Genomic DNA, 12,333 nt, shown 5'->3' on the forward strand with positions numbered 1-12,333 from the left:
TGTGAAATACTGGAAGCTGCAGTATCTGTAGTAATTTCAGTGGCTTAACTTTGCACTGTATGATATTTTCTTCCTCAGTGTATTTGTTAATCTTCCAGGAATGGCCTATCAGTGGAGGCAACTGGGGTTTGATCACTCAGAGTTATCCAGAGATAATTATTACAGGGTAAGTGATGCCATAGAGTAGTAATAACTTTCTTAGCTGATTAAGTAGAAGCGAGAATATTTTGTTTCTCGTAGAGAAAACAATGTTCTAAGAGCGGTTTGAATGATTTAAGAAATTATGTCACCAGACAAGTAATTTGCATTCTTGGGGCATTAACAAGGAAATAAAGCAAAATGTGGAAGAGAAGGTAGGAACAAAACAATAGCAGGTGTTTTACAGGGATTATAATGATGATGTGGTATTGTGATTATTTCTGCTTGCTGTCAGTATATTCTGGATGAAACTTCTTTAACTTTTGGAAAATAGTAGCGTAGTGTTTTAAAGCATAGAAAGTCCATTAAATAGTTACAAGTTCAGTTCTCAAAGGGAAGCCAAAAAGGACAATCAATTACTTAAATCTGTTTGTTTTGATCTGAGACTGATCCTTCTAATACTACTCTAAGGAGCATAAATAAAATTTAATTTATAACTGTGCAGTGCATCACTGAAAGTGAGAGCGCTACTAAAGTTTTTCTAGAACAGCCTATTAACCTAATAAGGATTACTGTCACTTTATACTACACATTGCAGAGACTTTGAGAGACAGTCCTGAAAAAATCTAGTCTGATTCTCAATTTCAAGGATAAATAAACAAGTTAAGTGACTCAGTTACTGACATATATATCTAGTATATCTAGGCATCTCCTTTGCAAGTGTTACTCCTAATAAAGAGTATCTTTTAAGAAACAACACATGGTAAGGTATAGAAAACTGCTTATGGGAAATGCAAGTAACTGAAATCAGTATTTAAGATGGTACATTAGTATTAGTACAGTGGAATTTCAGGGAGCTAGCCACCAAATGTTATTCTTAATCCCTTCTGTCTAAAGTAATCGGGGCACATGTTCGTGAAATATTGGCTTCCAATAAATTGTGAAAATAAAATGTCACTAAGAATACTAATAAAAATAGAATGTTAGCCATATATTTTCTAATTGGTAGCAAAGAGGTCTACCACTCCAACTAACCATTTTACCATCTTATTAATTTTTTAATATTTCATAGGCATGCTGATGGGTCAATCAAGTTTTGGGATGCCTCAGCAAGTAAGTGTTTCCAGTAGAGATTTTCTTCCTGTGCAGTAGGAGTTTTCTAAACTTACCGATTTCTCTAATGGAATGTAATTGCAGACTAGCCATTCTCATTATTTCCTACCTCATGTAGAGTCAGTAACTCCATAGGAAAACTTTATTTAAAATTAAATAAAATAAACATTATTTCGTAGCTAATTGTTTCACTATTCTTACCACCTCAGTGAAAATGCACTGCTAGTCAAAGGGCCAGCTTGAATGGAAGAGTTCTAAAAGTTTTAGAAGCACCTTCAGAAGCACATTATTAAGCAGAGAGATGCATCACAGGCAAATGCATTCCTTTTAGTACAACTGAATGTCAGTAAGTTATTTCTGTCAGGTGAGAGGCATGGATTTGTAAGACATCAGCTACCTATAAATTACAGTATCCAAAAATGAGAATTGGAACCAGTAGTAGTTTGTGCTAATAAAATGGTCTAGGCATTTGTGAAGAAAGGCAGGAGAACAGTAAAATAAAGACATTCTTTGGTGGGACACTGAACAAGCTTTATACTTCAGTTAAGGGGTCAATTGCATCTGATCGTCTACACAGCTAGTAGTGAGAAATTCAGTAAGAATTCAAATTAGAAAAGACTACAAAGGCGTTAGATGTTTTAATCTAGTTCTAACTAACCTTACTCTTGGTACTTAAAAGCTATCTGAAGCAATCTTGGAATCATTATCAGTTGTCTTTGAAAACTTGTGGAAGACTCTTGAGATTCCAAAATGCTAAGGGTATGTGGGTGTGGGAGGGAACAGATGCAGTGTATACGTTTAAAAACTAGGAGGAGGAGTGTTTGGAGTATTAGATCTTTCATTTCAGTTTGGGGTGGGAGTGGAACCTGGGGGAGAGAGAGGAGGGGGGCGGGGGGGAATAACCTGATCGATTCTGTGTCCTTAAAAATTCTATTCAGCATAGATCTGTCAAAAGGACATCTTGTTAAAGACATTTAGTTTATTTCTAAAATAGATAAATAAACCTGTTAAGGGAGAAACTGTGGGTATCCTGTATCTTGATTTTAAAACTTTTAAGTCTCTCTAATAGCACAGTCTTAAGGTTGAACTAGGGAAGTATGATTCAGGTAAAACCACTGAAATACGGAAGAGGAGAAAGGATGCTATAAATAAGTTGTCCTAATGACACGATTAGTATTTGTAGCAGTGATTTGAGCCTTTGACTAGAGAATATGCCTGTGAAGTTTTAAAGCAACACCAGTTGAAAGAAAAATGTAAGAAAGAATTAGAATTACAACTGAGAATGATATTGCTAATTCTTGAATAGCATCCAAGACCATTTATTTGAGTATAGGATCAATGATTTACACTCAGAACTTCTGTTCTGGACCAAAAAAATAATGTTGGAGCCCTAATGGATTGCAGTGTCAGTGTTGCAATCATTGGGATAAATAAGTGGGAATATATGTAAAACCAACATAGAGTAATTCTTTCACAATTTTAAACTGTGGCAAGGGCTTACTAGAACTGGGAAACATGCTACCAAGAAAAATGTGGACTGATCAGAGGGCAGCACTTTTGAAGGGCAAAACAAAAGGTTCTTAAGTCTGAGAACACAGATGAGAGGCCATGGATTGAAACACTGGAGCTTCAGTTTTTCTCTCATAGGTGGGCGTAAGTTGCGGGTATGGCATATGTAACTAGACATTATTGTTATAAAGAGATCCCTAAGTATAGTTAAGCCTTGAGAAGCTGCGAGGGCTTAGTTAATAACTGAAGCTTAGTATATATCTCTCAGGAAAAGTGTTTTTAGTTTGGGGTTTTTTTTTTATATTAACTGATCTAGCATTGTGCAAGTGGTACACTGCATGGGCAGAGTCAACACATTCACTGCTTCTACTCTGCCCTCTTTTGTCGAATATAGTGGCTTTATGTATGAAGAGAAGTTTCTAAGTTAGAAAAATTAAGGTTAAAATTATCTGTTTAGAGCAAAACTAATTTTTTTTTCTGTTTTGGTTTGTTCCTAGTAACGCTGCAAGTACTCTATAAGCTAAAAACAGCCAAACTATTTGAAAAGTCACGGAATAAAGATGACAGGCCAAACACAGATATAGTAGATGAAGATCCGTATGCTATTCAGATCATCTCGTGGTGTCCAGAAAGTAGAATGCTCTGCATAGCTGGAGTTTCTGCACATGTCATTATTTACAGGTTCAGCAAGCAGGAAGTCACAACAGAAGTCATTCCGGTAATTAGTATAACTGTTTTACATTTCATTATTGAAATAGAGAAAAACAATTGTCTCAAAGAGATGTATTTTTGTGGAGGAAAAATAATAAACTATGAAATTCAGCAAACATGAAAATTGCACACCAAGATTTTTGTTTTCATTGGCTTTTTCAGGTCTTGCAGCCAATAATAGTTCTTTGTTCTATCTATCAAAGCAAAAAGTGGATCAAAACTTGGCTGTACTAAAGGTAAAATTAAAACAGAAGTGAATGAGATATGGAGTTGAAGACTTTTCAGACCTTTTAGGGAGTTTATTCCATTTTTTTCCTTGATTCTTACTAAATACCATCTCTCCTGGCCAAAACTCTGCAGTATGTAGAACTAGAAGAGTAGAAGTGTGCCAGATGTGCCTTAAGGTCTGTTAAGGACTTTGCTGTGTCACTGTTTTATTCTGTATAAGATACAACAACTAGTTCTATTACAAGTTTGAGAAGTCCTTTGTTAAATCACTCACATATGCAAGTTTACTTGTCCGAATGTGTGAGCTGAAAGCTAACAAAGCCGTTTAATTATAAAATAGTGTATGTTCTGAGTAAAGTATTAATCATAATGTAGCTGTGGTTTTTTCTTTCCCTGCCCTCACCTCTATAACAGTATAAAGTGTAGCTATCTGCATGCCTTCAGCTCTTCTTAGTTTTAGAATGCGTGAACTACATAAAATATCATTCTTATAACTGAGAATTTATGTGCACAGAATGATAGTTAAATTGGTCTTGTACCCACTATTTAATTTCTTTCTAACTTAAAGCAGCAAACTTTTTTATATGCTGGGAAATAGGTTAGATTTTCAAGTTTAAACATTTTTCAGATATTCAGTCTGTAGTAGTTAGTATGACTCTGTTTCTGAAGACCATGTGTGTATTTAGGTCACATGGATTATTAAAATACTGCATCTTTTAAGAGATGGAAAAGTCCTGGGTGTCACTTTTGTTACTAGTATCTTCAGTTCTACTTCATTTATTTCATACATAATTTTTTGAAAGGCAGAATTTACTGTTGACTTTAACTTTTGTTTACAGATGCTGGAAGTACGTCTGTTATATGAAATAAATGATGTTGAATCTCCAGATGGTGAGCAGGTGCCACCTTTACCAACTCCAGGCACAGGTTCCAATCCTCAATCCATTGTTCCACAGTCTCATCCATCTACTAGTAGCAGTTCATCTGATGGACTTCGCGATAATGTCCCATGTTTAAAGTAAGTATAATCTGTTATACTTTGAGTGTGACACTTTACAAGAACATGTGATGAAAATGTATGTACTTTGGTATTATTACGGAAATGTCATTGTTGGTGAAAGTGTTTTGTTTATTAGAGCAATGCTTTCCAAAAATCTGAAAGTTGAGTTCTATTTCAAGAAATGAATATTGCGGTCTTAATTTCTTTAAACTTCATAAGCTGATATTAAAAAAACTCTGAAAAGTCTTATGACTTCTGCTTGCTTTAGGACATTTTGGCATAGATGCTAGTATAGTTATAGCATAGTTTGCTCATGCGAAAATTTTCAATAGCAGCAGTATAGTTACTTTGAAATCTTATTGTCCATTGAAATTAATAGACAACTTAGTGTTTTGCAGCTATCCTTAACTTTAGGCCAAGTAAGTCCGAATAGTTTTCTAGAGCCTTAGATTTTTAGAGCCAACTCAAAAGCAGTGAAAATACTTACAAATTCCTGAGAGGTAACTCTTTTTAGGCTAAAACTTTTTTTTCATAACTCTTTAAGGGAACTACTTTGTGTTTTGGGAACAGGGGAAAAAAAATTAATGTCCCATTCTCATGGATCTTCATTTTGCATGATGCCTCATAGTGCTCGCAGTGTAGGCCTCTGACCAATTTTCAGACTTTTTAAATTGGAAGTTTTTTCTTTAAGGTTCTTCACATGTAAACTTTTACTCATTTGAGAAATAGAGGTTGAAAGAAGGCAATCTTTTTTTGCTCTTCTACAAGAGTTTATTATAAGGCTTCTAGACCATCTCCTTGTCCTTACGGAATGTATGCTGAACTTCATTTTCAGATATAAAGTTAAGATATGTATATATTTTGTTTTCTGAAGTTTTAAGGTCTCAACTTGGATTTTAATTCTGAGTGCATCCATCCAGAAAATAACTCTGGTGTTATTTTCTCTGGGTGCGTGTTTTTGTATCTCATTGATTGTACTGAGTTGCAGAAGGGTCTTTTTAAAGACAGTAAATTCTAAAGAAAACTGGACAGAGTAGAAAAAGTGGAAAATTCTGAATTTTTATAAAATATTGACAAACTAATGAGAATGAATGGGTAAAATAAGGGAAATTCAGGAACTGAATCATCAGCTTTTTGTTTGCATTTGTCTCAATACATTGTGTTTACATTTCCCTTTTCAGTATGATTCTTCTACAAGCGCCCCTCACCCACTTCCATTCTCTAAATCAGAGTTCTTTTGGGAGCTCAAAAGAATTGGTAACACCTTCCTTTTAGACACTGAAAACCTTTATTCAAGTCAATACAGCATGCTAACACTGTTAAGCCTTGCTCTGAAGATGGGAGAAATGAAGTATTTGTGATCATTGCTCTATTATTTTTCAGTTCAGTAGTGAATCAAAAGGGCCCTCAGGAAGCAAATGACCAATTCTGATGTGTGGGGTTTTTCCAGTTGCTTTTATGTGTTTGTGTTGATTCTTTGCAATTTTCCAACTTCTGAAGTCCAGTGTGGTGTAGAACTTAATGAATTCTGAACCCGTAAGGGAAAAATGGAGACAGGAGACTCATAAAAAGATACATGTTTTGTTTACTTTGCAGAGTTAAAAATTCTCCTCTCAAGCAGTCTCCAGGCTACCAAATTGAGCTAGTTATCCAGCTAGTGTGGGTGAGTGGAGAACCTCCTCAACAGATAACTAGCTTAGCAGTCAACTCAGCATACGGCTTGTAAGTATGTTCTACATGGGTTTAGTTTTTTTTCATTATTCTGTTAAAGTGGTTTGAAATTATCTATTAAAAATTAAGTCTCCACATTGTGTTGCTGTGTACCTTATGTGAACACAAGAGAGACAATCAGTGTCCTGTGCTTAAAAGATAATTCCTGTTGGGTCATGGAAGATCCTGCTGATGCTAATGTCAGAAATAAATCAGCATCACACTTCTTCACCTGGCACTATAAGGCTCTGTCAGATAGGTTGGCCGGTACAGTGACAGTGATCTGTTCTACTCAGTGTCACGCGTTCTTACAAGAGAACAATTAAACAAAACTGCATTCTAAACTAGCATTTTATAAATATGTGTAGTTTAAGATAATTTATAAAAATTAGGAGGTCTTAAAATTCTGAACAGCAACAAATACCGATATAAAACTTTACCAACATTTGATTAGCGCTGCTTTTCCTTCCATTTCTTTTCCTACAGAGTAGTTTTTGGAAACTGTAATGGTATTGCCATGGTTGATTACCTCCAGAAGACAGTGCTCTTGAATCTAGGCACTATTGAACTTTATGGCTCCAATGATCCTTATCGCAGGGAGCCACGATCTCCCCGAAAAACTCGGCAACCATCTGGAGGTGAGTAACCCAAAACTTGGTTTAACCAACTGTGCCTTTCTTCTGAGCTTATCTGGGCTATGAATGGATATTCTTTGAATACAAGCATACTTTTCTTCATTGTGGTTTCATCCTTTCTTCTTGATCTATCCCTAATGTCACTGTTTTAGGTTTGTAACTTCATTTCCTTCAAAACTGTTGCTTAGTGGAATCTACTGATACTTGATATCATTACTTATTTTTCAGTGTAATGTGCTTTAAGAAAAAGCAGATGGGAAAACATCTGTGTGAATAGATATAAGTGTGCAATGGATTTATGGAGTTTACAAATTTTAACTTAATGCAGGATGAAGAAATGGAAGTATCCTGGTATTTCTGATAAACCTAGTACCCATATCACATGCTTGTATAAACCCATAAATGTTTGCAAATAGGCAGTGTATCTACTGGGATCTTTGGCTTCCTATTTTAAACCTTGACTAGAAATGTCCCTGATAAGCTAAAGCGTGTTATGTTTCCCAAACCACAACAATGCTGTTATGTTATCCTTGCGAGGAAGCTGTTGATTTAAATGAACCAAATAAACTTCCAAATGCAAACAGGTAAAATAACACTTTTTTGAAAATAAGAACTTTGATTTTAAAAATACAGTGAAGGGTGTTACTTTCCTACTCAGCTACAAAGACTCTTCAGTCAAAATTTCAAGATTTTTATCACCAAAAGGAAAACTTAGTATTTTTAAGTGATTTTTCTCCTCCTTGTTACGTAGTGGATACTTTTAAGTTAATTTGGAAAAAAGCTGAAGACAGAGATAAACAATGTTACTGCTGCCTCAAATGATTATTTTTCAATAGGAATTAAACTGTTCAAAAAAACTTCTTCATGCTCTAGTGTTTGTTGCTTTATTTTGAGATCCAGACTAAAGTCCAGGTAAGTTCTTTAGGTAATATTTTATTCAGACTGAAATGGATGCTCTAAAATGTATTTCAGTAAATCGTTGGTTTGAGAAAGAGCTAGTTAGCACCAGTTAGCTTATTTCATCTGAGGAAACTGGTCTAAAAATCATGAACGTAGGGCAGAACATACACAGTTGGTATCCTATCAGATAAAATATTTTCTTCTAATAAATAAACTTCTATTTAAAAAGTAACTTTTTAAGAGAGAAATAACTTTACTGGTTGACTGTGTTAGTTCCTCTTGGGAGTAAAGGGCTTAAATTCTGATTCATACATTTGGATTATAAACTGTTTTTTGGAGTGTTAAACATTACTTTGTTTTCTTGGCTTTTGTTATTTTAATGTATTGGATCCACATAACTGAGTTACAGCTGTCTAAGATGTTCATGAATTAAGTCCTTTTTTGCTCATGAACATAACGTTACATGAACTCATGTATTTTTTCATCTTACATTTTAATACTAACGATCTGCATGGCAAGAGCATTTTATAAACCTGGTTATACAAGTTATTCTGCTGGCTTTTCTGTCTCAAATGTACTGTTAGTGTCTCCGTCTTTCCTTTTCTCATTGCTTCATAAAGGTATGCTGACTGTGGCTTCTTGCATGTGCGGCCTTTCTAACTTATATTCAGAGTCTGTGAAAAAGCTTCGCACCTCTTATATAAGTAAGTCATCTCATGGCAATAAATATTTTTGAACATCTGAATTTGATTTTTTGACTTGTTCACTCCCCATAAATACTTTTTAATACATTTTAAGTAATTGTTTTACTTTTAGAAACTGATTTTTAATCCATCACTCATCTATCGTGTTTCTTGTTCATGGCATCTTTGAAAGAAACTTGAAGGGAAAAAAGCAATCATAATAGTCTTTATTTTGTGCATTTTAAATAAGTAAATAAATGTCAAAATCAAAAGGAGATCCTGTCTCAGAAGTTACTGATGTCTACAGACCCAAGATCTTACTCACCAAACTCTGTTCTTTTGAGATCTGAGACTAGAAGCTTCCCTTGCTTGGTCCCCTTTCTAGCTGAAAAAGCTTCAGAAGTCTAGTGTTAGTTTATTGCTATTGTTCTTATTAATAATATTTAACATTGTAAAAGATGGCGACTTGTCTATTACAAATGAAAACTTATTTCTACAAAGATATTGATCATAGGGATTAAGAGTGGAGGCGTCTATGTATTACGCAGTCCTGTGGGGTTTCCAAGCAATTTTGAAGTTCAGATGCCTATGCAAGGGAGGTAGCCCATTAAAACCATGATTTACCTGAGGGCTTCTCTGATTTATTCCATCATTCACAGCATCCGAGAATTTGGAGAACATAAAGCTGATTTTAAAAGCATAACATTGTTCCTTTCCCTAGGGTGCCAGTTTTCTCCAGCCCTTGGGCAGAGGTAGGTAATCTCACCCCATTTTTTAATGAAGGAGAGTAGAATGAGTTAAGGGAAGAATGACCTGGAGTTAATGAAAAAAATAAAAATAACATAAGACTTGAGGTTGTGGTCCAAATCTGTTGGTTGTGTTGTTTTGGTTTTTTTCCCCCCAACAAGAAGAAAGAAATGTATTTCAGAGGGTAGGCTCAATAGCCAAATATTGCTTTCTGTCTTCCAACCTCTGCTGCCGAGGGAGAAAGGGAGCTGGGCATAAAAGAAATATCTCTACCTTATGACGATATGGAACTGAAAACCAGGATCTGCTACTGATTTATTAGTGTGAAGGGAAGCAAAAGGTGTGGCAGAAGTCCCAAAACTGGTTTCTGAAGCCACTGGTTGTAAAGCTGAATTTGCCTGGATTATTTAATGTAGGAATAAGTTAAAACAGGTTTTGTATGAAAGAGTTAATTTCTTAACCACGTACTTAATTCCCTTTTCTTCCACCATCCTCCCAATATGTTGATTAGCTGGAGCTACAGTCTCTTTAAAAACAATTTCTCTAGTTATTTAATATATTGTCATTATTTGTAGTTCTTTCAATGTACTTGTTGCCCAGACTTCATTAGCTTAAATAATAAAGTATTATTGCTGTGTAATTTTCCACAAATACATCTGTTACGTTAAATAACTATCCTTTGCTGTATTTATAGGTTTGGTACTATAGGAGTTAGTCAGAACACTTTTGGATTTTGCAGTCTCCCTTTCTTAAACATAAGTATCTGTGTTTAGTGTCTTCAAAGATGCATGGACCTTACGCTTCCTTGGTTTTGTTTTGGAAGATATGCCTTCATTGAATTTTTTTATCTTCAAAACATTTGTATCTTAATGCTTATAGATTTATTTTTCTACAAATAAGACATTTTCAACTACTATACAGCTCCAACAACTTTCAGGGAGTATTAGCGCCTAATTTCTAAATTTTCCTAGAAAAAGTGCATATGTATTTACTGTGGTTGTTTTTAGAGAAACTGAGTATATTTCCCATTTTCTTTGAGACAACCACAATGCATTTAAAAAAAAAAAAAAAAACAACAAACTATATTAGCCTGTGCATGCTATCAGCAAGTTCTTAGTTACATTAAGTTCAGGTTCAGACAGCATGCAACAGAGCAGCATACTGTTGTTGTATGTTGTGTCCCAAGATTTACAGAACAAAGAAATAAATTATTTCAATATAGAGGAGAAAACATTCACTGTTACTCAACCACTTACATAGGTTTTGCCCAAAAAACACAGAATTCATTCTTCCTCATTGAGAACCCTGCTATTCTGTACGCTCCAGCATAAAATGTCTATTTAATCGATCATCAGTATCTGCTTACATGTTTATAATTTAGTAAATGGCATGTCCTGAGTCAACCAATTGAAAATTTTTAAAGACTTTTAAAAAACTGCAAGATTTTCCCTTCACTTGTGTTGCAAGAATATGATGTATGTTTCTGTCATCTTATTTTTTCTACTTAGAAAAGAAATTCAGATTCCCGTCTTAAAGCAGCATCTATTTAGAGGCAAGGCTCTCTACACTAGCTAGACTGTAAACTGTCATTTCAGGCTAACTCAACAGTTGGGATCGTGGTTTGGAATTTATCAGTGATTCATACCAGGTATATTACTCACATGTTTTGGGTGGCAATTTATAGTTTGTGAAGCATGCAGTATATATGTTCTCTGAAGGCCTTCTAGACAGTGTCATTAGGTGTCTGTCAAGAATAAAAACAAAGTCAGCCTTTGCCTTCAGGTCATAATAGCGGGGGGGGGGGGGGACGATGACAACTTTTATAGTGTGATGAAAACTCTACACACAGTGGAGGCTTACACCGTTTAGAGACTTTTGCTTGATAAACTGTTTGCTATAAGTACGAGAGGACTCATTAAGAAGAAAGCCAATATTGGTACCAAATTATCAAACAATCCATAGTCCTGACTATACGCCAAAACTTAGGACAGCTCTTATTTTTCCTTGCTTAGTTACATAGTTAAGTTGACATAGGACACCAGTCTTAACTCTTTTGCAACTTACTCTTGGTGGGAGTTACAAGGTTTTATGTGACTTCTAAACTAGTACAATATAATACAACTTTAAGTTAGTATTTTTTAATTTTACCAGAGGCAGTTTAGGTTTCTGACAAGATAGAAGCAGCTCTTCCATACATGTGACTTTTTTACTTTTATACATCAAAAAGCCTTTTTTTGAATGTAAGTTACAAGGGTTTCAAGACTGAGGTTCAGTCAAACCTGAAAATACGTGCCTAGAACTCGTCTGTGTTGCTTTTTCTAGTTGTTTTCCCTACCCCCTTTCTCCTTCAACTGGATCTGAACGTTGACTCTACTTGAATTTCTAACTTAAATGTCAACTAAACCAGACTAACATCAGCTGTGCCTAAGCCAAGTCCAGAACTGAATCAGAAAGTTTGATTGTTGGATTTGGTGACTTTTTTACTCCATTTTTCAGGTTAATTGTGTTTAACTCTAGCTTTTATATCTTCCTGTCAAGCTAGTTCTAGTTTGGATTTTGTTAGGCTAGTTCCGGCCAAGTTATAGTTTCTTCAGAGATGTATCTGCCTAAAGCTTATTTGAAAAACTGGCAAATGTCTCATGAAAGTTTGTCAGTTAATTCCAACTGTAATTCTAGGGAGTTTTTAGTGCAACATGGTAATTTTTGTCTTTAATGACATAATTTGATTTTTTAATTCATTTTTTGTTTTTCCAGTTACTTGCTACAAGAGTTTGGAGACATAAGCTAAAAGTTTATTAGATGGTCACTTTTCCATTTATTTGTGTTCCAGTCAGGTTGTAGTCTTTGCAGTTCTGAAATGGAAAATCTTGGATCAATTTGTTTATATAATCCATAGCAATTTGCACATATACCGTAAGCCTGAAATCAGAACTTTTCCATGAGAGCTGTTTTACTGCCG

General features: G+C 34.9%; 1 protein-coding gene across 1 annotated transcript in view; it reads left to right on the forward strand.

Moving 5' to 3' along the window:
- STXBP5 (syntaxin binding protein 5) overlaps nucleotides 1–12,333 on the forward strand; it is a gene marked incomplete at its 5' end in the record, with an annotated part of 105,871 nt that overhangs the window by 66,799 nt on the left and 26,739 nt on the right. The window contains 7 exons of the mRNA XM_082481873.1: nucleotides 99–166; nucleotides 1,211–1,251; nucleotides 3,258–3,478; nucleotides 4,539–4,717; nucleotides 6,296–6,421; nucleotides 6,896–7,047; nucleotides 8,565–8,648. Coding sequence (XP_082337999.1) covers nucleotides 99–166; nucleotides 1,211–1,251; nucleotides 3,258–3,478; nucleotides 4,539–4,717; nucleotides 6,296–6,421; nucleotides 6,896–7,047; nucleotides 8,565–8,648 — 871 coding nt within the window. The remainder of the gene's footprint in view (nucleotides 1–98; nucleotides 167–1,210; nucleotides 1,252–3,257; nucleotides 3,479–4,538; nucleotides 4,718–6,295; nucleotides 6,422–6,895; nucleotides 7,048–8,564; nucleotides 8,649–12,333) is intronic.

This window comes from Vanellus vanellus (genome assembly GCF_965231255.1).
Source record: "Vanellus vanellus genome assembly, chromosome: 3".
NCBI lineage: Eukaryota > Metazoa > Chordata > Aves > Charadriiformes > Charadriidae > Vanellus > Vanellus vanellus.